Below are 26,366 nucleotides of genomic sequence, written 5' to 3'. Positions count from 1 at the left end.
TCTAAAGAAAAAAAACATACTAGCTTCATATAATATAAATAAAATCCTTACTTGCACAAGTTACATACAGAAATCCATTACTACTGAATGTTATGGTGCAACAACATTGGTTTGAAGTTAGTAACTCCTGCTAATTTATAAAAAGTATTATCAGAAAGTTCCAGTTTCTAGGATCATTGCTGGCTGTTTCTATAGAAGAGCAAAGTTAATGTCTTGTCCACATGCTTGAGAAGCCCATGTATATAATATAACCCACAGAAGTCTGAAGCTAAAAATGATCACTGAATGAGTTTTACTTTTTCTAATTTCTTCCCATTTCACATTTTTCAGACAGAGCTAGCCAGTTGACACTGCTTTGTAAGTAGTGGAGACATGAACTGAATTTATACCCTGGGACAATCTCCTTCTAATTTTTAAAGGAGCAGTTATTTAAAAACCAGTCTTTTAATTTTCAAACAGCCTCCTTTACCTTTTACAACTCAGTCTCTCCACCAGGAAAAAGCCTGAGCTTCTGCCCATCTTTGCCTGGTGCATTCAATAATTAGCTGGATAGAGCAGGATTAATTCTGACCCTCAAAACAACACTACTGTATTGTAGTTTTAGAGGAAAGGATGTCAGGAAGAAGAAAAAAAAAAGGTCCCATCTTATCCCCTCTCCAGCTTCATCTGCTATCAGTCAGATTTCTCCAAATCACCCTTTAGAAATATGGTATTGGGGGCAGTTGGGTTTTTTTGTAAAAAGGGGGAGGAGGAAATGAAAGGCAGGAGAAAGGCAGCAGTGGGTGGTTTGTTGCTTGTCTCCTTTAAAAAGAGCTGCTCAACCATTCTGCTGGATGGATTAGATGAGACCTTTTAATGTATTTTCTCATGACATATGTTTAAAATCCCTACATTATGAACACCAGAATCTAGATGTTTATGAATATATTTAATGCACTCTCTAAAAACTGAAAGAAGCCATTCATCCATCTGGGAAATGGAATGGGGACAGTGCTGACAGGTCTGTGGCATGGAGGGCAGAGCTGAGCCTTGGAGAGAAGAGGTTCTCCTTTACATCAGCACCTCAGCTCAAATGGTTCTGACTCTGTGCACTTTAGGAAAGTTTCAAGACATTACAAATCTCTTAAATTTCCTTTTGTTTTTGATGTTTCTATTGTTTGCTTTTCCCCTCTAGACAAGGCAGAGTTATTTTTAATTCTGGGGGGGCACTGACAGCTGTTACTGATGAATTCAGGCTGCAAAACATTTCAGGGAAATTTTAATTCAACAAAGTCTCAATTTTGATACTTATCAAAAAATTTCTGAGAATATTTGCAGACATAACATCATCATGCTTAAACCTTGTAATTGCACAGGTCTTTGTACTTGTGTCAGGGACAAAAAAGACAGGAAAATAAATTGCTTCAGTATCAGGAACTTAGTTTTGAAGTTTTTGCTAAAAATTTGTTGGTGTGATTAAATTTAGGACTAATTTGACCTCTCTCATTCACGGCAACAGATGTTTTCAACACACAATAGTTTGAAACAGGTGTGCTTCTCCACATCCCCTCTGGCCCCTGCACAGTTATCAGTAACTAATAGCTGAATGCATACATGGAATCCTGAAGAATGCAAGAACAGCCTTCTTTTTCCTTAAACTAAAGCACATTTACACTTTTGAGCTCAACATTTTTCCTTAGTACAGAAATACCTGCTCCTTATTGAGGTCAGTTCTGCTGGGGAATCAGTCTTGCAGTACCTTCTGCCATGTGCTTTAGCCACCAGCCAGTGAGTGTATTCTACTCAATCCAGCACTGTTAAATAAAATTCAGCTCTTGCTCCCTCTTCCTTCTAGAGAAGTCATCAGATGAGACTGTACACACAAATTACTCCCTTTTCTTGATAATGATGAATAAACCTGCACTAGATTGTTCTTCCTTCAAAGCAAGCAGAATTAAGTCAAACACAGGAGTTCAATACACTTTTCAGGGATGATAGTAACGACTGGACCAACTTTGCCAAGACAGGAGTTCCTAACCAGAAAAACAGAGCTGGTATCACTTCTACCAGATATTGGTAGCCTTATGGATTTTTAAGAGTTTAGCATCTTCTAAAGGTATTGCTAGAATTTGAGACCAGACATCTATTTTTAAAGACAACTCTACTTTCTTGTTCCTTCTTTCTGCATAGATGCAAGAGATAGAGGCAAACAGAAAATAAAACAACCTTCTATGTGTGGAAATGATTATAAAGACTTCATGTTACTGGATCTAACAAGATGCCATCAGCATATGAGTAAACTACAGAAGTTAGAACTGCAGTCCAAGTTCCTTTATATACTTTGAAGCCTTACAGCAATTTACATCAAAGAGCAGAAACATTACCAGCTAACCGCATAACACATCAGACCTGTGTGAGGCCAAGGTGTTGTACAACCAGAACTGCCTTGGAACAGTCATTAAGGTCCAAGACAAAAGGATGAGACTCTGATGACCCTAAAACACACTAAATATCCTCAAATGACTCTAAAACACACTCTAAATACCCTTTAAATCAAACTACAGATTACAAGTCAACAATGCAGATAGTATTTTTTCAGGACCATGAAATTTTTTCAGGAACAGTTCTGCATGTTTCAGTAACACATTGTGATGCTGCTTCATCAAGGAGCAGAACCAATGCTGTCCACATCCCCGAAGCCTGATGCTGAGGAGCTTGCAGATTCAACTGTTTGACTTGCAAATAAAACAAGTGAGAAACACAAATAAGGGAGAAGCTATCACGTAGAGAAAAACTTAGGTACATTATTAGCCTCTATCAGACACAACAATTAGATTGACAGGCTGCTGAGAATACATGGAAGCTTATTTATAACCAAGACTGCATATAGTCCTGTCAACAAGATTTAAGAGGTTTTATATCAAATTATGTCTAACTATCAGCTGTATTAATTACTAGTTTTTACAAATCATCTTTTCCTGTAAGCTCAGTCTAAGCAATTTAAATTATACTCTTACAGAACACATGAGATCTGCTTTATAAGTGGGCAAGTGAATCTGATCACAAACTATCCAGAAACTGCAAGTCCACCAGAAACACAAGTCCACACAAGGCATTTTAATTTCATGTTGCCATATGAAAGCCTTTTCTATTACAATATTCATCTGAATAATAAAAACCCCTTTCACATTAACAAGAGGACACTGAACAGAAAGCCTTTAACTACACATCATGTAGAGAAGTAGGTAAGTAGTCATTAATTGATTTCCTTTAATGCTTTGATGTTTTGTCATAAAGTCATGTTAGTAACTGCTTAGATCCTGTTAAAGCCAAAGTAAAAGCATCAAAGCAATTTTACTATTCTTGTTAGACACTGTAAAGAGATTGCATAGTTTTCACCTTTGACCACTCATTGTAGTTCCTCTCTTTCACTTCATCATTACATTTTTTTCATTAAGACTCAAACAGAACAAGCAGCAACCTCAGACTTTGATAAAAGGTCACTTCTCAAAATTGTGTATTTTATTAATCTCCTAAAAGTTGTATGAAAAATTAAAATTACAGCTCATTCTTATATCTCAACAAAAAGTAAATAATTATATCCCTCCATGCAAGACCAGGTTTTAGTTATGCTTACAAAAAATGGTACATGGTGAAACTAACACAGCACAAATACATATATGCCAAAGGAAGCCGGTGGTCATGGAAGCAGGCACTGCTGCTCCTGGATGATGCAGCAGTGAGGTGAAGTTTTGAAATTCATCAACTGTAAAAATCCTGTGTTTAAAAAAGCTATTTAACCAAGCTGCCAGCTACATGATTTAAATAAAGAAAGCAATCTTTAATTTTAGCTGACATGGTGTGTTGAGGACAAGGGCGAGATTTACTTCTTATAATCAACTCTTCAGCAGAGCTTTCCCTCCATCTGTCCCTTTAGAAGGGTCATCTGTTCAATTATTCAGATGTGCAACTGAAAGCATCAAGTGTAGATGGTGAAGCAAAGACTAAACACAGGTCTTGATTATCAGCTACCTTGCTCCCAGTGATGAGCTTTTTGTATAGTGTCTAACAAAATTCATTGAACTCCTACAGCTTAAACTGAGGAAGAGAACATTAGGCTTGATGAGAAGAGCATTCCCATGTAAACTTGTACAAGCAACTACAAATCACAACACTTGTCAAACAGTAGTATTTTTCTTTGGATTTTAGTGACAAATATGAAACACATAACCAAACTTCAACTAATCAGCTAAGAAAGACTTTACAGTAAGCAAAAGAAACATTAAAAACAAAGATAGCCTTATTTTGGATTGGTTTCAAATTCACTACAGTAAAATCATTAGAATCCAGTTAAGTTGCTACTGTGCTATGTTTAAGAATGAACACAGAAAATACACATTATTTTTGAACTGGAGGAGCAGCAATAGCTTGTCATTGACAAAGTAGAAGTCTGTGACCTTGATAGTTTAAAATTCAGTCCTTCTCTTCCAATGTAGACAGCAAGTCTATTGTACATCACAACAATTTGTGTTCAAAGATGAAACAAAGATTGTTAGTTTTTAATCTTCTAAGGTCTCAAATTTGCTGTATGAAGAACCACTTGGTAGTTTTGAACCCGACTTCTACATCTTTAATGGAAAAAGGTAGAAATCACTTCCTGCCCAGTCCCCACTTTAACTCATAACTTCTGATACTTCAGATCTCCTTCCTGACAACTCTTGATGCTTAGTCAAGTATCTACACCAAAGCTGTCCTGTATTTTTCATCATCCTTCATGCCCTAAACTGAGCTTTAAGCTCTACTATACCTTTTAGCAGGAGGAGACCATACAAAGTGTTCCAAATGCTGATTTACAAACTGGATTTATACAGTAACACAGAAACCTTTTCTACTTTACTCAATATTCCTCTTCTGGTAACTGACAATTGCTTGTTTGACACCTCCTAAATAGTAACAGTACTAAGACCTTGCTCCTGCACAGTTATGGCCAGTTTATTATGCACCACTGTATGTAAAACTGGGGCTGTTCTCCTCAATGCAGCTACCTGTTCTCCTGACAAACAACAGCACTGGAAATTCAGTCATATTACCTTCTCTGTGGTTCTTTTCAGCTGTACCTCACCCTTACTATCCCCATTAATTTGATATCAGCAGCAAGCTTTCTTCTCCACTGGTCACCAGGGCTTTTAAGTAATTTAGCAAAGTCTTATATTCCTACAGCAATTTGCTGATACAGCCAAGCATTTATTTCCACATTATTTTCTATTCAAATTAAGGAATTATTTATCAGTACAAAGACCATCCCTTATTATGATATGGCTTATTAACTCCCTTTAAAGCTAGTAAGGGACCCTCTCAAAATTCACTTAGAAACTAGAGACACCTAAATCACTTTTATCCACATGCTTAATGACCCTCCATCGGCCTCTATAAAGTTAGAAGACCGGTTTCCTTACAAAAGGCACATTGATTGTAAGAGAGAAGGCAGAGACCACAAGGACAGAAGTAGTGGATAGCTGCATAAATAACACTATTAACTGAACTGGGTCAGACACTTGCACCAGAGCCTTACAAGTGCTACAGTCTCCCTTACCTAAGTTTTGGCACCCCACCTGCCACTCTCTATAGCACTGGCTACACAGCAGATTTATACAAGAATTTACACATCAGCAGCATTCTGCTATTTCATCTCTGAGTATTTAGAACCAGAGCGAATACCACCCTGTCCTTGTGCTGCACTGCTGATAATGCTATCAGCTACATCAACTACCTCTTCTCCTGCCTCCATCATGTCAGACACACCAGCTGAGGAATCCCTCACAAAGTTCCAAAACTGAAACCTTCCCTTTCCTCCCCACTGAACTAAGACACAAGTAATTTATTTCCCTGCAAAAGCTGTATCTACTATATCTGCTTCATTTACATCCTTATCCTGAATTCCTACAGGCAGTGGAACCCTTCTGATCTGTAAAAAGAAAGCATCATTATCAGTTTTGATGCCTTTTGTTAACCACAAACTTCTCAGTACATTTCTACATTATATTACTAGACTCATGATTTCCACAAATTTGAACATTCCTTCTGCTCTTATGTTTGTTTGTTTTGAAGGCAGTTGTCTCCATTTTACTCAAGTTTCTTCTGCTCTCTTGTAATTTTGCTAGATGGCACACACTGGCACTCTGTTTCACAGTCCATCTCCATACTGTACCTACACCTCCTTCACAGTGCTCTAGGTAACCTTGACAGATCTAGATTTTAAGAGCTGTCTGGTTACTTTTTTTTTAAGAAGGCTTTTTTTCCCTAGTTTTTTATACCATCTCTTTGGTATGGAGATGGACTTTTGTACACCATCAAATACATGTATCAAAGACTAGAATGACTTAAATCTTCCTTTAAAAATGCAAATTAGTCTGTTCTCACCTACCATTTGTTTGAAACATGCTGTGTGGTGATAAGTGTGTAATAAGAACAGCTGGGCCACATCACATGTAGTGTGCAGTTACAAAACCAGACACTTCCATTGACTCAAGTAAAGCTCCAACATCCTTAAAAAACCAAAACCAAACCAGGGCAGGAAGGACAATACAAAAAAAAATCCCCAAACTCACAGAAGCATGGATCTGATAAAGTTAGATTTATGGCTCTCCTAAATCACTGCCAGATTGTTTTTTGTTTTGTTTAAAACACAGAGTGGTAACTGAACTTTATTTGTTCACCAACTTATACTCTTATTCCAAGATATTAGCACTGGAATAAATCCAGTTTCCACATAAGTAATTCATATGCACCTATAACATTACATTCAAGTTATAAAACAAAATTAACAACAGTAGTTAAAACTCTGTAAGATCTACAAAGACTGAACAGTATAATTCTGACTTAATTTTGTTCATTTTCCCACCCACAGACTGCAGACTGTGCATCACTTCTTATAGAAAAGAGATATGAATAGCTATAAGTTACACCACAACATTAAATTTCCATTAGCTATAGAATCAGTTCTCATCAGTTTACAGAATAATGGTGTTCAGAATGAGACTAATGCATTTCAAAACAGTTTACCTTAGAGCTCAAGACTGCAAAGGCAGGACCTTGATCTACCCACAAGACAAGGTGGAGGTTCAGAAATATTATTTCTCAGTGTTTAAAACAACATTTTAGTACTTGGCACATTTAACATCCAACTGACAGTCACATTTCACTTCTCAATATTCAGTATTCCTTCAGAGTAGAAAACTCTCTTTAGAACACACTGAAATAGGTGTATCTAATGCTCACCACATCATAGCAACTAGCAAGTCACTTAGCTATATTTTTTCAGTAAGGCACAGAACACAGCTCCCTAGTTTCAACTCCCTTAGATTTAGCCTTAGTCTCAAAATAATTTTTCTTGCCCCTCTACACAATAAACATTTCCATTTTTGTAAGAATCAAGGTACTACCCTGCACATAATGCCTCCCCTTACTACAGTCTTGGTTCACCTCTTCAGCATGAAAAAAAGGTATAGTGAAGACAAAGGAGTCTTGCTTAAAGATGTAACACAGTTAAGTACTGTTGGAGTCTCATCAAATTCTGGGAAGTTTAGCAGGAGCTTTGAAGCCTTGCTACACAGACTTTCATCTGTTCACTTCCAGCAATTTCCAACCTAACCAGCATAAGTAACAAAAGTAAGACTGGAGAAAGAAATGCATTAATAAATCAGATTTTTTTTCATAACCAGAAAGTAATTATTTAAAATTCATAGACCTCTATATCACATGTAACGGCACCTTAAAACATTGCAAATATTACAGAATTTAACAAAACTGAAGGCATGAAAAGGCATTTCAAATATACTAAAATCTATCTAATATCACTGCGGTTACATCACAGTAGTATGATATATTATTAATTGGGAAGAAAAATCATTTAATTAAGAACCCAAAAAGTTTATCAAGTAATTCACATGGTTGACTTCTCTTACAGATACAGTCTTCCTTGAAGGTTTCTCATCAACAATCCTTTAAAATAATTTTATTGAAGCCTAGCCATTCATTTTTGTAGACTCTAATGCAGTTATGTTCTTGCATTAATATATTTTCCATGAAAAGTATTACTTCACCTTTTACTGTTGACTTCAATTAGATTGACACCTTGACCTGAAAAATTCATAAGGTAAAAAAAAAATAAATCTAGCATACTTCTATGTAGAGAGCTGAACTAATCCAATGTACAGCCACCTACTCTGTAGGATCATACCAGCCCTCACACAAATGCTACAGTAATCTACTTTCCCCTTGTCTCAAACTATTGGTGGTAATGATGTAAAAAGTGTTTGTAGCCTTTTAACAGGAGTGCTCTTGCAGAACTGAACTTGCCTTGGCATGAGCCTGGCAATTCTTATGAATTTACTCTTTGGGGTTTAAGATGCTTCCCATTTCTTCCAAATTAAAAGAATAACCTCATCCTAAAGCCATCTTACTTTAATATATTCTTCCTTTCACTGATGTATCTGGAAGTACAAGGGACTGCCCTACGAGTCCATTTCTTTGCAACACTTTCAGCTACAGTAAAATGGAAAAGCAGCCAATCCAGCAGACTCATGTCCAAACTACCACGCTGAAGTCTTGTCAAAGACCCCATTGACCATGCCACAATTCTACTATATTAGATTTTATTTTTGTAATCAGTTAATTATGTCAACTATAGAATGGATTTCACATAACTAATGCAGCAGTGTTCCTTGGGAGGCTGCAAGGCTGCCAGCACAAATATTTCAAGGCTTTTACGACAGCTAGTTTTTATGGTAGGGCTTCCCTCATGCTGCTGGAGTTTCAGTCTTCATTGTGCTTAACATAAAGGAGAGATCTATGTCGTGAGGATACTGTAAAGCTGCTTTTGAGTATTAAAACAGATTTTAAAATTAAATATTAATTGTTAGAAAAGCGTACATTAACACATACAGAGACAAGCAGACCAAGACTCAGTGGCCACAGTAAATTTAATCAGAACCCACACTCCATTAACAGCTGGAAGAGTTCCAGAAGCCGCTTGTGCCCTTGGCCATCTGCCAAGACCACTGATTGTGTTTTAAGTCCCCTGAAATTACAAGGATTTACTCGAATATGCCATTCTCCACCCTTGGTGCAGTATTTACAATTTTCTTTTGTGGCACATATAAAAAGTAGCTGTCTGCCTCACGACTAGTACACTTGCATGCTGCAGATGTACACAGTCAGACATACTTAATGCCACCTAAATTGCAACTCTGGTACATTTTGCAAATGAGCTGTAGAAAAGGCACTAGAGACACCTAACATCAACAAACCATAAGGAGCATCTAAGATTTGAATTCAAGTATGAAATTTAATCTATTGAGACAAAAAAATGAAAGCTTTCAAGCATTTACCAGAGCTGTCTACAAGTATGTTAGAGACAGGCATCAAAATGCTCGTCTCCAAAGCTTCATTAGTCACTACTGCTCATTAGTCATGGCATGCACTAATACATAGCTCTTACAATAGTGTTGTGCAGAGAATCCTGAAAGGAGGAGGAAGTGTTAAAGTAATCACAATACCTGAAAGTCTTTAATATAAAAATGAGAAGTCAGTTTGGCCACAATCCAAGAAATCTGGTGAGTATATCTCCCAAGAACATCTGCCATGCAGTCACAAATCTCTTTAGTGACCTTCATATAATACAGTGTTTTACTTAGGTAAGATACCAGAACATCCAGGTTATGAAAAGAAATAAAAAAGAAGGCAGGTAGTGATGACTAAAAGCTCTTGCAGAAACAGTGATAGAAAGGGAAGCAGAAAACACCCCACAAAGCACAATGGTGTTTGTTCGCTTGCAGGTCCAGAATACTCTGGAAGTATTTGATGCACATGTCACATGTGGGGTCAACTCAACTCTGAATTCCTCAAGCCCACACCAAGCTCTGCCATCATTAAAGGAAGAGCTAGAATATTTCACAAAGTGTGTGCATTACAGCTCACACAGACTAGAAGCTGCTCTTGAAAGCACATCAGTGCTAGTACCTGAGTACTGCCAGGTATCAGGTTTGATGGATGGAAGCCTAACAGCATAAGAAAGGGAAAAGTCATTGTCAGAATAACTCCTTCAAACTCAGAACCCCACTGTACAATACAATGCAGCCCCAGAGTGCTAACTGTGCTCATTGCCTTCTCCAGTGCAGCTCCACGGCAGAGTGACCCAGCTTGTCAGCCAGATACAGCCTCCCACCCCCTGGCATTCAACATGCCTTTTGTTGAGCTCAGCTGGTGACCTACCCAGACAGTAGCCAGCAGCAAGACCAGCTCAGGCTGTGGTTTTTCCAGCCTTTTGCTTCCCAGCTAAGCTGAATTACATTATTTGCCGCTTGGCAAGTGGGAATAGTCTTGCCTGCTTTTCCCCTTTCTACCAACAACCCCTAAAACCAGAAGGCAAGTTGATTCAGCCTATGAACCCAGCAAAAATGAGAACAAAATAAAAGCCCAAAACACAGACTTTTTGCCAGATTAGTCTCTGGTCTTTTAGCAAGCTGAATTGATTTACTGGATCATCAGACAAATACTAGAGCCAGCATAAACTAAGCAGTAGGAACTCAGCCTCCTTTTATTGAAGCCACAGACACAGCTGAGAAGGGCTTGATCAGAGTTATTTATCCCTGTACCTTAAGCCACAGGTAGCACTGCTGCTCTGCTGCAATTCACACTGCTGGGACACAGCCTAATAGAAAGACCACAGGAGAAAATACAAATAGGTCACTCAGGAGAGAAAGCACTTGAATCTGAAGCACATCTCTTATTGAAGCAGCAGAGAGAGATGTCAGTCTCTAAACAAAGGGAAATTAAAATGGTATGTTGGACCAACAGTAGATGCTGAAGGTCTTTTTTAGTAAGCCAGTTAACTGTTAGATGCATCATGTAAAACATATGGCAGCGCACAGTGGCTGCACAAACATATTGTAATTTCAATTAGAGTTCTCTTACTTTTTCACCCATGTAGGTATTGTACCTGCTTGCCAAGGCACCTATAGAGTAGCACTGTGGTGAGAGTCTACAAGTGCTCCCAGTGTGGGAAGTTAAAAGTGGGATGCAGGACACCAAGCCAGTTTGCTCCTATCACAAGGGGACAGACTCATTGCTCCTGCATCCCACCAGGCAGCTCAGCCTGTCCCTTTTCCAGTGACTGCAGTACTTGTCAGATCCCACCAGAAACTAAGTGCTCAATTTCCTAAAAATATTTCCTCCTCTCTATAAAACAATTTGGCCAAAGCTACAATGTTAGTGGGGGGGAAGAACAGGACCAAAAACCAACAACTGTGGATGAAAGAAAGTAAAAGCAAAGCAACACTGGAAAATGAACCACAAGCTATCACTTCCAAGCCTCCTACCAGGAGCATACAGTCAGGGTCCCTAAGGACATAGAGATGCAAGCAAGCTAATACAGCTTTACCTATCTGGCAAATGGTTATTCAGAGTAAGCATAAATTGTTTCTCAAGGGAAAGATTTACCCTAGACACAACCCTAAACTGGAAGGGGACACAGCAATGGAGGTGTAAGTGATGTACATTCAAAAATAGACAGGAAGAGACTCTAGGCATAGAAAAAAGAATATAATTTCTGTGAAGATTTCCAATAGTCTCATATAATGCCAGGAAGGAGTCTCATCAGAGTACTAACTGAAAGAAGTAGAATGACTTTTGCATTTCTTGGCAAAGAGGCAGGAGAATGGTTTGTTCAGGTTTCCTTATCACTTACTCCAAAACCCACAACATTAAAGACAGAATACTGCCTTTATGATGGACTAAGTCCAACAGATTCATTTTTAGGTTCAGCTGTAGACTAAAACTGGTGTCAGTGCCTCCCACTAGGACAAACTGAAGCACTTCCAAGATACCAAAAGCTACCATGGATATGGACTATCTGTATTCCAAAGGGATTTTTACAAAATCACATACCAGAGACTTTCATTATACTTTCATTTCCTTTGCATTTTAGTTGCCTAGCATTTCTGGTATTTACATCTAAAAACATCTCCCCTAAAAGACTGATATTGAAACTGGCAATATCAAAGTTGTCAGATTTTAGTGCTTCTTTTCTTGACACAGAAAGCAAAAATTGATTAAGTGTTAAGAGACTTGGTATCTGTTGTTAGAGGACAACAAGCTCAAGAACAAAGAGGCTTATTAGAATAAGGCTGCTGGTAAAACCTATAGAAGCAGTAAGTTCAAGCAGCAGCTGACAGATTTCACTTTTTCATCTATTGCTCCTCCTCTTGAGGATCACCATTACAACCTTCCAAGTTTCAAAATCACTATTTTGATAAATATAAATCACTCTCCCATGCAGGGAGAGAAACCAACAGAGTCCCAAAAAGGAACTATGTGAACTATGCCAGTTCACAGCTGGCACAGATCAAGGCTTAGCCTTATCTCTGCAGCAAGGCATCACACAGCTCAACTCCCAGTGTGCTCTCCTGCCCACTGTTCCCAGCAGTGCTTGCATCCCATTCCTGTCCTTTCTGCTCTCCCCTGCCTGCCTTCACACAGAGCTGGTTTTCAGCAGGCAGGCAGCTGACCAGACACACACACTGCTGGCAGCTGAGCTCACCCCTGGAAAGGACAGGTTTTAGGGAAGCCCACACTCACGATGAAGCCATGCTTTTATGTAACAACTTGGCCAGAAATCAGAGAAAGACAACTGAAAGCCATGTAAATCCCCAAACAAAATTCCCCTCTAGTCTGCAAAACACCCTTCCTCTTCCACATGTGGAGAGTGAAAGTACAATGCCAGCTTTAGAGCTTTGGAAATCTTCAGGAGTGAAGGTATTACACTGCAGTATTACTGGTGTCAGGTTAAGTTATTTCATACTTCCTGACCTTAAGGACCCCTTGGAAGAGGGTGGGGGGGAAGCCAATAAATAATTTAAATAGTTCATTAGTAAATCACCATGGAAAATTAACAAGATTAAATATCTTCAGTTTCATACTGATGGAGCTAAGCAACAAGGAAAGTGTCACTTAGGCAGAAAATGTTTATACTAACACAGGATATATCTTATATTTACAATAGAGAGTCACGCAACAATTTTGCAGTCATGGCCTGGATAATTGAAGATGACTAACAACGTTGTGGAGTTTTCATTGGTGGTTAGCTTAAAAAATTGTGCACAATTACTTCAAAACCAAGTTATTTCGTTCTAATTTTTGGTGGCAATTACCATTCCAAAACTTAAGACATCCACAGCATGGGCACCTCTCTCTGATCAGTCACCCTGGATGCTTTAAGAGCAGATTTCAGTGTCCATGACCTGTGCCAGCTTGACTGGCCCAAAGGCAGAGCTGCAGGCTGGATTTGTTTGACTGCACTTCTATCACTGTTCCATTTACCATGCCCCTCCAAGGTGGCTGCAAAGCTGTCTGCTCACTGGGGGAGCTGTGAAACAGGTACCTTGTGCAACAGTGAGCGCTGCCAACTCCACCAGAAGCCCTAGTCAGATTCTCCTGAGCACTTTCCTTTGTGCATTACTTATGCAAATACATGTAAATGCACAGGATCTCAAAGCTTTAGGAAACACTTCAGAAAGCAATAAGTTAATTAGGCAGGAAAGCAGCTTATCTGTCCTGGAAGATACAGTAAAATTCAACAATACCAGTCCTTTGGACAGTCCATTAAAAAAAAAAAAATCTAAAACTTGCAAGCTCCCCTCAGTTATTTAGCAGCAGTGCTGTGACTCACTGCACACTGTTTATTTTATGTTCAAAGAGTCCAAAAGCTGAGCATTTTCACTTCTGGTTTGTCTGGTCCCTTTTATCCACCCTACCTCAAGCTCTGAGACATTAGATATACCTGAAAACTCAAATAAAACTGAATGTTTTTTAAAGAGTGGTCACAAAGTCTAGCACAAATTGTAGAGATTGCTGTAGGCATAACTACATCAACAACTATGCTGTAACAAAGTTTAGCATTCCTGGACAAAACAAACTTCAACAACTGAGAGATCATTTCCACAAACTAAGTACCTACATGGTTACAGCCCACAGAATTGTATTTCAAGTAGTTGACATACTTCTGAGGAGTATTTCTCACTTGAGGAGAGAGACGAACACTACTACCTAAACAACTACTATTAGTCCATATTGCATGGTGTGGAAATGCAGGGTGCATCAAAAGCATGGAGCAAGGCTCCACATACACTCCACAGTACCCAGAAAGATTTTGTATCCCTCAGCAGAGCTGCCTAGCATGGGAGGTTACACAGCAACTTCTGTGAAAAACTTATATTCAAGTAAGGGGGAAAACATAACAAGCACGAATCTGACAAACCAATTCTGAGCTCAGACTTGCTAGCTAGTGAAGCAAAGGTAAATAAGTAGCAGAGAAAATGTAGCTCAAGGATCATGCTTTACTATCTTGGCTCTCAGATGCTTCTTCCACCTACTTGAAGCCATAGTATTAGATTTCATCATCCAAATGATCCATGCCAGCTTACACCACTATTTGAGCCTGTCTGCAATAGCAGGTGACAAAAATCAGGGAAACCTTTGGAGTAAGACTTTGTCTTTACAGGTAGCTATACAACCTGATCTTGAGAACTCCACACAACCAAATCTATGTTCTTCCTTTAATGAAGGCCAAGGTTTTTATTATTTAAATACAGTGCTTCCCATGTCAGAAATCAGTGTGTCCCAAATTATGTCATTTCAAAGCCTTTCACCAAATGTCAAATGTTCATAGAATATTTCACACTCGGCTGCTTTTTTATTCCTTTTCTGGAATAGGCTAGATATATTTCAAGACTATCAGCAAGACATGGAGGATCCAAGTTCCTTTCCATTTTGCATATCAAAAGGCCACTATTGGTCAAAACATGAGTCTGACTGAAAAACAAGCAATCCTGAAACCTCAGTTATGGGCTTATATGTGACACAGATCTCCTGGATGAAGTCTTCAATTCAAAAGGGGTCCCATGGCAACACAAATAAAACCAAGCCAGTTACTTCAGTAGTTACTTTCCACCACCTGAGTGCACTGATGTCTGTGCCCTTGTGTCCAGTTCCACCTGACATCTTGGCCAACTCAACTACATAAAGTTACACCCAATAAAATATGACTGTTTAAATCAATGTCACCTTGTAAATAAAAAAAACCCCACAGGATCTCTTAAGCTGTGGATGCAGTTTTAAAGTGAATTTTAGCCTTGCTATTGAGATAATCATATGCACATAGTAACAGCATGAATTACTGTCTGCCAGCTAGACATATTTCTATATCCCTCATCTGTTTTTCATTTCTGAACTTTTCAGCATTATGGTGCCACAAGAACAGTATCCTATCTAGTGACAAAAATCAAACAGTGTTTTCATGACACTAGAAAGTCTTAAAGCACATGGATGAAACAAGCATTTTTACATGTCAAATACTATAAGGATGGCTTAACAACTTACTGTAAAACAGTAAGAAACATGGCTTTTCAGGAAAGAGTCTCCTACATCTTGAAGGGCATTTATAATGGGGTGAAGACCTCAGGCACATTGCTCCAGAGCAGTGAGCAAGAAGCAGCCCATTGTAAAAGACTCATCACCCATCAGAATCCAATAAATCTTCATCTTTCAGGTGACCGGCGCATCATGCAGGAGCAACCACTACTTTCAGGCTCTTCCAGTAACTCCAGGTGCTTAACCTTTTATTGTGAAGCAAGTCACATTCAGCCAGGAACCTCAGCAAGTTGCTCACCAGAAAATTAAAAACTTGACTTTTAAATATTTAAGTCTGGCAGATTTCCTCAAGACAGGAATATTAAAAATATCCTATGGAATGGCATCTTCCAAGGAGAAACTTGCAATATACTTCTCTGATAGAGTCATTGAGTACAAAAATAATGTCTGAAGAGGAAAGTGCAAAAAAAAAAAGCACCAATAGCAACGCCAGGTTACTGTTGTAAAATGGGAAAAAAACCTCAACAGGTGGGAGAGATTGTGGAGAAGAAGAGAAATCCACCACACTCACACCAAGAATTAGGCATACTGCATTAGCAATAGTCAAAATACTCAATATTTCAATACTGTTTTGCTTTGATGTTCTGCAACAGAACAAGCAAAAGAGTGACAGGGGGTGCAGGATTCTGTGAGCTCACCGACATCTGAACCCTATTAACATCCCTGAGCCAACATAGCCTGAAGGACATTGCTCACTCAAATGAAATAACCAGCCACAACTGCCTGCAGCTATAGGTAGAAAGAGAAAGCAGCATTGTTGAATCAGCTGAAGCCCAAAATAACAGCTGGAAAAGCTGCTATATCAGGAACAGAATGGGCAAGAGGTTCCAAAATCAGTGGCTGCAGTGCTTTTTGCCTGCAAGCAGGTACACAGGTTTGTTAACAAGCCACTATGGTTTTGTTTCTGTAAACGACTTTTACCACTTGTCTCCTTTAAGCCTGAGGAATATCCAGAAAGCTTTTCTTGTTTGGTCCTGTCCACTGTGTCATCACAGGAGAAGGCTGGTTAACATACCACACACTGCAAAGCAAATCATGAGTCAGACTGAAAGCACATTAATCTGACAATTCTGCTTAAGACCTAAAAGAATTATTAAACGAGAAAATTTCTTTTCAATTCTCCTCTGTACTAAGGGCAGGGGGAACACACATTGAGAGCAGCAGGGACACCCTAATTAGCATCAACCCCAAGGCACTGCACAGGAAGCTGGTGTCAAGCATCTGACACCACATTTCAGTTTGAGTGAGTCATTTCTAAGCCCTCTACCTGCAAGTTTGCAGTGACTGAGGAGATTTGGAATGAACTTTGCAGTAAAGTCAGCTTGTCTGAGACTGCTGTCTTTCCCAAGAGAAAACTAGCTCTTTTGAACAGCCAGCTGAGACAGCATGTGTTAGTAAGTCCTTCCTCTTCCAGAAATAAAAATAGATAGCCCATTCCTCAACTCAACCATTTTCTCAATTTTTGGTGTTTTGCAACTTGGTCTCCCAAAACTAGCTTTATGCTCAGCTCAAAATACAAAAAGTCAGAAAGACCAAAGCAGGAGCTCAGAGATTAGCAACCTTGTTTTTGTTATGTCAATCTCCAACTTTTGCTCAGCTCCAGGAAACCATAATACATGAGATTTGCACATTGTAAAGGGCCCCAACAACCACAAACTTTAACAACTATTTCTCTCTTAACTCCTGTAGAAAGTTTTGTTATAATCACTCAGAACCCAACCCACAAGGGTCACACCACACCACAACACCAATAAACACTAACTACAGAAAACTTACATTTCTGAGAGAGAAAAGCATACTGAGCAAATAAAAAGCACAGCCAGCAACACTGACATCATAACCTGGTGTACCAGAAATGCTTTTGTTACCCACATGATCTAGCAAGGGTCTACAAAACACTGAACAACATACTTATTGAGGCTTGGCACCAGAAGCATATCAGATATTTCTCAATTTCAGTTCAGTACAGTTAAACTATTAATAAGCCACTTTCTTTTAACTGGTCTTTAGCTAACCAAGTTGGTTATTTTCCTCCCTCCCCCAAAAAACCCCAAAATACTCCCTCCCCCCCCCAAAAAAAAGTCAGTGACTGCTACAGCCACATACTTGATAGGCTGCAGGAGACTATTTAAAGGTAGAATTCTCAAGAATTATTATTGTTTAGAAGTTCTTCCAAATGTTGGCAGCTACTTCTAAAAGCAACCTTAAAAACTCCAGCCCCTAGGAAACCATTACAACTTTCCTGAAGACATTCAGTCTCTGGATATGCAAGTTATGAAGTTAGAGGTTTTACCATATTCTAAAAACAAAGACTGTAGAGATGACCAGAAACCAATGGGTGCCATATAGACAGTTTTGTCTTTTTCAAAATACACTATTTCAAGAGACTAAAATAGTTGAGAAAGGTCTCCTCATTACAAGTGCAGAATCCAGTGAGAGTTCTCTACTCAAGTGGGTTTTCTTACTGTGGACAACAGTTTAACTTGAGGTTATTGCACATGAAACTGAGCTATAGATAGGAGACAAGTGGTCAGTTAAACTGCCCACTCTAAAGCTATACAAGTCCCTCCAACTGTCCTTAAGCTGCTATAAAAACTCACCTCTAAGTATACATACATCAGACTCTTCCCTTTATGCTCCCTGCAGTGTTTGCAATTCCTTTTTTAAGCTGGGACTGACACTTAAAAAAATATGGCCTTTTGTGGTACACAACTCCTACCCCATTCACTTTTCTGCATTTCTTTTTCTGTTAGTGTATCTCCCAAATGAACCTGCCATAGGATCAGACCAGTACCAGAGAGAATGGAAACCAGTCCAGCAGCCCCAGCTTTAGCAGCCTTCAATATTATGGAGGTTGTAGTTTGTCTAACCTTACACTAGCTTAAACTGGCACTTCCTTACAAGGAAGTGATTTTCCTCCATCTCTTCTGTTATTGCATGAACTCCACATTCTTTGTGCTGGCACAGCTGTTTGCATAGCTGGACCACAAACTTCAATGAATTATGGTTCATCTAAAAAACTCCTCAAAATGTATTATTTTTTGCTGGATTATCACTTTGGAGCTGAGTCATAATTAATAAGGAAAACAGATACAGGTGAACTTGTTAACCAGGAAGACAGTAATGGCAGAGATCGATAAAATGCAAACACAGGTAGGGCTGAGTTGTGAGACAGCATATGACTAAGACATCAGGAGGGAGATGAGGAAAGGTGAGATAAACCCAGTTAGCTCAAGCAGCTGAAAGGTGGTTCTATAAGTCTCAATCTCACCAAGGAGCTCCACAGGCTTTCTAATAATGGCACATAAGGGAATGTGATTTTTGTCTTACAATCTAAAAGGATCATGCATATACTCACAGTTGTGTTAAGAATGTTAGGATTGCCTTGGGAACTTACAATGCACACAATGAGCTGGATTAGACTAATTACCTTGCTTCAGTACACAAGGTAGCTGTTCACCTAGCCAGATGAAAATCAAGTACTCTAAAAGGTGTATGGCCATTAAGTACTTCTACTGCAAACTATTCAACCCCATCCTTTCAAGATAAAGCTAACATTTTCTTTTCAGTTTTAGATCCATCACTATGGCATTCAGTTACTTTAAACAATTTTCATAACACCCTTATTAAGCAATCTCTCAACACAAAACTAATTAACTTTTTATAGAGGCTCAACAGGAAGATCATAAGACAGATGATCACATAGCAAACCACATGCAAGAAGTCACTATCTCAACAATTTAAAGGTAACCCATTTCACCATGCACCAGGATGCAGACTATGAAAACTAACAAGGTTTGTCATCCATTACCATCCATAGTGAGGCAGCCATTTCTTAGTCTGCTTCAACTATTTTGCTAAGTGCAAACACATGAGTTACCAATAGTGAAAATGAGGAAGGGAAATCAGAACTTGGGTTAGATATTACATAGTAAGTACCAAGTAAAAGAAATGGAAACACATGGAAATATGCCTTGGAAGTAAAGATAAAATAATGAATTTGTACTGGAGTATGGAATGAACGTGTACTACTTTCAAATCTTTAAAACCTCATAGTTAACAACCAAGATGACTAACCTCTCAACAAGTCAAGATATCCGTAAGCCAAAATGACTACAACTCCCAAGTGCTTAGTTTTGGCAAGATTACATTGAAGACCTGTGAATAATGTGTAGTTTCACCTTACTCTAAAGTTGTCATGAGGTTGCACAATGTACAGCCACTGTACAGATCCCTAAGGCACAAGATGTTTTCAAGGAAGAACAGAAAACAGGACTGTAGAACAGGAACTGAATAATGGGGTGAGTCAGTTATTGTAAACAAAGTTTGCCACCCTGAAACTACAGGAGGAAAACAAACATCTACCAGCCCGTGGCAATGGGCATAATGCAAGTGTCTGCTTTAATGAGCAAGGAATTAAAAAACAATACCCTAGAGACTCTTAAGGCATGTGGTGCAGCATACTCAAATAAGACAACTAAGTTGAGCCAACAAGACCAATTCATGCTGCCTATTTGCTTCATGGAACATTGTCCAGCCCTTTCTGCTGGGGTTAATGAAATTCAGTTTCAAAAACCCACAGGGAAAAAAAAATGACCCTAGCCTTTGCAGCACCTTATCTTATAGATTGGAAGAAACTACAGAAAGTGGTTTTGAAACTGCTGTCAGAGCTCTTTCATAGCTCTCCCATTCTCATCCCTAACAGAAGCTATTGCATGTGTCCCTTGCAATAGTTTACAGAAGGACATGAAATATCACCCCCATTTGTATTTCATGGAGGCATGTTTACTACCCTTAACCTAACCATAATATTTACAATTTATTTTTATTAGTCCATCCACTCAGTTGCAAAAGCAGTATCAAATTAATTTCTTCAGTACACAGAGCTTGACACCCAAAAAAGAACCAAGTTTTCAATAAATAGCTCTTCCTGCTCTGCTTCCTTCTATATGCAAACATCTGGGCTGAGTGCCCAACTGACTAGTTTAAAATAGTTTTAATTGCTTATTATCTGCTCTGATGTAATCAATGCTTTTTAATACATTGTTTCTTCCGGCTTCTTAGAAAGAGCCTTCTCCCATAGTCTAACACCACCTCCATTAAACAATTAAAAAGATTTTTTTTTTCCAAACTCACTGCTGAACATCTTAAGACCTTTAGTTTTACTTTGCCTTAGTTTTGAAAAGCCACTTATAACACAGTTGCAGCAGTGATGCTCTGCATTAAACACAAACAGTAAAAACACACCTGACAAGTGATGAGTAACCCTCCCCACCCCAAGAGAGTTTCCAACCAACCTGCTGTACTGACAGCCACTGCCATGAGTCAATATTATGGTTCCATATCCTCAGGGTGCCACCAGTCACATCATCATTTATGACTCTATTAAAAATATGGACACAGAAGTTTTCAATTCCTGTGACTTCTGAAGGCACACCACTAGGACTAAGTGCTGTGGGCTTGTTAGGTCAACCAGTCTCACCCTTTCTTTAATGAAAATTAATCATAAACATGGAGTTTGTATTCCAGAGGGCATCACTTAGATTTCAATTATTTAGGTTTCATCTTCCTACAGAACAACTCAGTAACAGCTTTTCAGTGTTATTTTCCTACATGTACCATGTGTCAGGACAGAAAGTTCCTAGGAGAGATGCTAGGTAAGTCAGGACTAAGAAAAGTGATTTATGCCACAACCAAGAGGTCCAACTTTACCTAACAAGTTCTCCAGTGACATGTTAAAATATAAGGACAAGTATTAATTAACAAGTGAGCTACTTGTGTATTTGTCTGGACGGAAGTTTGTAACAGGAAAGACCAGTATACTAGCTGAGAAAACCCCCAAACTGAAAACTGACTAGAACAGACATTTTATAGCTTTCTGCAGATACAGAAACATTCTTAAAGGGGTCAAATATATCTTACTGCATGAGAGGGGAAGAAAGATGCATTTACTTGTCATGCTTTTACCCCCCTCCCAGTTTCTAACTCTAAGGTGAAGGAATCCAAGAGGTATACTGACAGATTGGAGTCCCACAGCTCTCTTTTCATGATTCTATCCTGGGGTTGTTCCACTTCTGTTAAAAATATCGAGCAAGAATACAAGGAACAGTGCAACAGTAGCATGAAGCTCACAGAGCCTCATGTGAGCAGTTGAAGAAGGTCATGGAGTTTACTGTGTGTTGAATTCTTTAGCCACAGAAAGTACACTCCTTCTGATGTACTCCACAAAGTGCTGGGGGGGAAGTAATTTTATCCATGTATTCTTGTTTCTCCACACTTGCTTATTAGGCAGCAAGTGCCATTGAGAAGTCAGGCACTGGTAAATTTTTGGATCAGCTTGTAATCATCCAAGAAACAGATGGTGATTACAGATTCCAGGGGCTGGGGGGTGTGGGGGGGCCTGTTTGTTTTTGGTTGGTTTTTTTTTTAACTTGTACAGTATGCTCAATAAATTCATTAGGCATTCATGCTCTTCTCCTAAATACATTTAATTTAATGGTTGACACAGTAGGCAAGCTTTCCAGCAGTCTGTTCTTCACCTCAAAATTAGTTACAAAAAACCCACATACATTAGTTTTCTGCCATCTTTCAGGGTGATGTTTTGAAAGACCTAAGCCTACAAATTCCCAGCTTTCCTAAAAAGCTCCTAACAGAAGCAGGCAACCAATTCTAGTGAGAGCACACCATCATTGTGCCTCAGATGATTATCATAGGATGCAGAAAACACAGAATCTGTGGCTTTCATTTTTAGGCACAAAAAACAAGTTACATGCCACCTTCCTTCCCTCTCCTCCTTCCTACCGTTATTGGAAATCCAGCAGCAGTGACAATATAGAGGTAAGAATGTTTTTTACCACGTCAGTTGTAAATTAAATACAATTATGGTGCTAGCTAAAAATACAGCTGTAAGTCATACTAACCACTGAGTTTAAATATTTATTTCAGTAGCACAGCCAGATTATCTTGACACAGGGTAAAAGACCAAGATAAAATCAACTGTTAATGATGCAAATGCCTGCAAAACCCAAGCACTGACAATTAGTTTTTGCTGCTACAAGTCATCAGTATTATAATCAGATCTACAAAATGGGACACAGTTGCTTTCCCTTTCACTTAGCAGCAAGCTTCATTCTACAGCATATGTCAGAACACCAAGAAACAAATTTACAGCTCTGAATGTGAACACATTTTTTCTTGCTTCATAAGACATGGGTTAATGTTCGTGTGTTCTCTCACATGCCCTCTGAAGTTTACTGAATTTGACTGTACTACCAAGCAGGATTTTACATTAGGTATCTCTCTACTTCTACCTAAACAGCAACAGCAAGTTGCTTACCGTTTCTTGAATGTGTTAGTAATTGATAAGACCCTTGGGTAACAGACATGCCTCTGCAAATTTTCCCCCCCATTAAGAATTCACACCTCTGCTGTCAGCCCTCAGCTTTGTGACACCAATGTTTAGGTTTTCCCTTTAGAGTCAACTCTCCTGTCCTAGAAGGAAACATAAGACAACAGTTTGTTGGTTTTTTTTTTCCTTAACTTCTTCACATTCAATTTCAAACTCTGAAAATCCTCCAAAACTCAACAATCAAGTGATCAAGTGCAGTCCTGAGATTAAAAAGCTAATAAACCTGCAGAAAAATAATTTTTCCCTTTTTTATCTTCACCAAGTGTTTCCTTCCAAAACACGCAGCAATGTCAGAAACATAGTAACTGCATCTCAGCTTCACTGTTTCAATATATATACTCATTCCCCAAGACAGTAAGACTGAGACTTCTATTGTCTCATTAATTGATAGGCACTACAGGCAGTCTTAAATATAATTTTTCAGATGATTACTGTGTTCTAAGTTTAATTACTCCCATAATGAACTATGATATAGGCTCTGTTCTTAGTCTAGCCTTTGCTTCTGGATTCTTGTTTATTCTGCTAAGAAACCTAAGGATTCCTAATTCCTGTTCTTAATTAATCCACACACACTGTGTGTATTTCTCCCATGAGAAACTCTTATTTGTGATAACAGAGTTAAACCATGCTGCACACTTATTTTCATTTGCTGGACATTGCCACATGAAGCATTACAAAATGACAGGAAAAGCATCTAACAGAGGAGCCTGCAACACTTCAATGCTGCATTCTTGGCCAAGAGGAGATGTTTAATTTGGATGCATCAAATTAACTTTTTTTCCATGCTCTCTCATTCAGCAGGATTTCACTTCCACAGGGCCTCCAAGCATTACTCATGACTACATTTTGCAGTGGGGTAAAGAAATGGAACGTCATCTGCAGAAAACAACAGATATTCACACCTACAACCATCACCTTCATGTGAATGTGAAGCCTCTTTTCTCTGAGCCTGTAGTGTTGCTGGTGTTGTTTTTTTGAGTGTCTCCAATGAGAGGATTTCAGTTCACAATTTTACATCTTCTGTGCATGAACCAACACACTTTATTACATTTTCTACTGGGAACAGCTATGCACACTACAGCACATGACTGCAGGATGGTGAGGATTGCATATGGTGCTGCATTTGTCACTGTGTACTTGGTTATTACTTGTAGTGAAGAGGTCCTTCCTCTAAAAGTAGTGGTATTTCCACTGTGAACTCACATAGCAACGAGCTGTTGCAACAGGAAGATCTCTGCTTTCATCAGTGATCCTCTCTCTCTCTGCTCAGGGAGACAGTGAACAGCTAGCACATGCTGCCATTCAGTACAAGTCTCTCACCCTGTAATTACCAGTTTGCTTTCTTTCATTAAAGAGGCCTGTTTGGGAATTTTCTATAACACTAGCCACTACAAAAGGAGCAAAAGAAATGTTTTTATTTAAGCACAAATCAGGCAAACAGAATATCATGCACTTTCACAATGAAAGATATTTCTGCTTTGTAGATAAATAACTACTGTCTTATCAGATCATGACATAGGATGTCACTGCTCACAACTGACCTACAGAAAACTTGAAATCCTTTGTCACCATTTCCTACTGACTCACAGTGCTACCTTAAGCAGAGTATTCAACTTCACTGAAGCTTCTGCTCTGTCTGGTACAGACAGCCAGAGCATTTCCTCATGATCCTCACTTCAGGCACTGTGCTGTTTAACACAGCTCTGACAGAGCTGTGTCTTGATGCACAGACTCCAGGCTTTGGGCAAAAACTACTGAAACATCCACGGAGGTAAAAAACTCACGGGATATGGATGTGTGGGAAACAAAAGGAATAGTGAGTAATACTACAGGCTGCTCTGTCGGTTTCATGTGGCCGTTTCAAAATTTGTAGTCTGATCTCAAATTGCACACTGACATTCTTACAGGCTCGTTACTCAGCAGCAGACGTAACCCATGCAAACCCGACACAGGCGTACAGGCTCCGCTCCGCCAGCAGTACGGAATACGCTCTTTGCTCAACTGCCCTGATACCCGATTTTTGGCGATCTTTGGGCTCTACACTTTTAACCTGCCATGGCGGCTATTTAAAGATGCAAAGCTGCGACCTGAACCTCGTAATGCCCAAACCATGTGACATCTTTACCGGGCTCCTAATTTTAACGCAGACCAGCGCCCGGCCGGGGGTTCTCCCGGAGCCCGGCCGCCCGTCCCCGCAGGGTGATGGAGCACTTCGCAAATGGTGCAGTTCTGCCGCCTTGCCACACCAAGCCCTTCCTCTTCCCCTCCCCCGCGCACACCGGCAGCGGACACTTGCCGAAGCGAACTGCACGGACACGGGACGAACTTGGCCGGTTCCCACCGATAACCGGGATTTTTCCCAACTGCAGCACATCCATGCGACGCCCGCGCGCGGCCGGCGGCAGGAGCGGAGCTACTCGGGCTGCGCTCGCAGCACCGTCCCCTCCCGGGCACCTCCCGCCCGCTGCCGCCGAGCGGAACGGCGGGGCCAAAGGGCGGGCACGGGCTACCGCGGGCACCCCGCGCATCACCCGCGCCCGGGCAGGGCACCGCGGCCGCTCCGCGCCGCGCAGCCCACGCTCGGTACCGCGCCCCCGGCCCCGCCGGGCGAGGGGCGGCAGCCGGCGGGGGCTCCCGGCGGGACGTGCCTGCCCCGGTCCCGCCCGCGCCCCCGCAGCCCCCGGGTGCGATGCCCCGGCGAGGCGGGCGGGCTCGTGCGGGTCGAACGGCGGCGCTTACCGAGTGGTTGACCCCCCACATGAGGACGCTGAGCAGCGGGTCGCTAGCCCGGAACAACTTCACTTTTTGCGCCACGAAGTGCTTTTTCTTGGTCTTGGTTTTACTCGCCATGACGGGCACGATGCTGCTGGGGGCCGCCATGGTGCTGCCGGCGGCAGAGGTGGAAGGGGCTGGTGTGGGGTAGAGCGGTGGGCGGGCAGGAGAGAAGGGCAGGGGCGATCAGCGCCGCAGCCCCGCGGGCGAGCGGGCGGCGGGCGGGCAGCCGCGGGACGCCGGGCGCATCCCGGCCTGGCGGCTGAAATGGCCCCGCTCGGCGCGGCGGCCCCGCCCCGCCCCCCCCGCGGGGAGCGGCCGCCGCCCGCCCGCCACGCACCGCGCGCCCGCCCCGCCCCCGCGGGAACCGCGGAGCGCCGGCTCCGCCGCCCCACTGCGCATGTTCCCCGCGCGCGGCGCCTGCGCGGCCGCGGGCAGCGGGGCAGGGGGGCCGCCCGCGCCTCCTTCCCCTCAGGGAGAGGGGCCTGCGGAGGTGGGGGAAAAGGTGGTGTCCGTCCGCTGCCCTCCGGCCCTCACGCCCATCTCCAGTCCTCTGAGAAACCAAGCCTCCCTTCGCCCTACTCTTTAGCTAGCTAGTCGCTCGCACCGTAACTTCGTACAGTTTGTGTGCTAGTTACTCGGGTTCCAGTTCCCTCTCTGTGAAGGGATCTGTAGGAATGAGAGGGATCTCTGCGGCAGGGCTTTGCCTGCTCCTCCCGCC

At 40.8% G+C, this 26,366-nt stretch overlaps 1 protein-coding gene across 2 annotated transcripts in view; it reads right to left on the bottom strand.

Moving 5' to 3' along the window:
- Positions 1-25,980, bottom strand: part of PIP4K2A (phosphatidylinositol-5-phosphate 4-kinase type 2 alpha) — a 107,820-nt gene extending 81,840 nt beyond the window's left edge. Inside the window, exon 1 of one of the 2 annotated variants that reach the window (XM_071428826.1) lies at positions 25,613-25,980. In XM_071428826.1, coding sequence (XP_071284927.1) covers positions 25,613-25,753 — 141 coding nt within the window. In that variant the 5' untranslated portion in view covers positions 25,754-25,980. The remainder of the gene's footprint in view (positions 1-25,612) is intronic. The other variant, XM_071428825.1, reaches the window with a different exon arrangement.
- Between the last annotated feature and the right edge of the window lie 386 nt (positions 25,981-26,366).

The sequence above is a fragment of the Agelaius tricolor genome, unplaced genomic scaffold (assembly GCF_023055355.1).
Source record: "Agelaius tricolor isolate 1412-34295 unplaced genomic scaffold, bAgeTri1.0.p SCAF_6, whole genome shotgun sequence".
In the NCBI taxonomy this organism is placed as follows: Eukaryota; Metazoa; Chordata; class Aves; order Passeriformes; family Icteridae; genus Agelaius; species Agelaius tricolor.
This window is presented reverse-complemented; position numbering and strand designations above follow the sequence as displayed.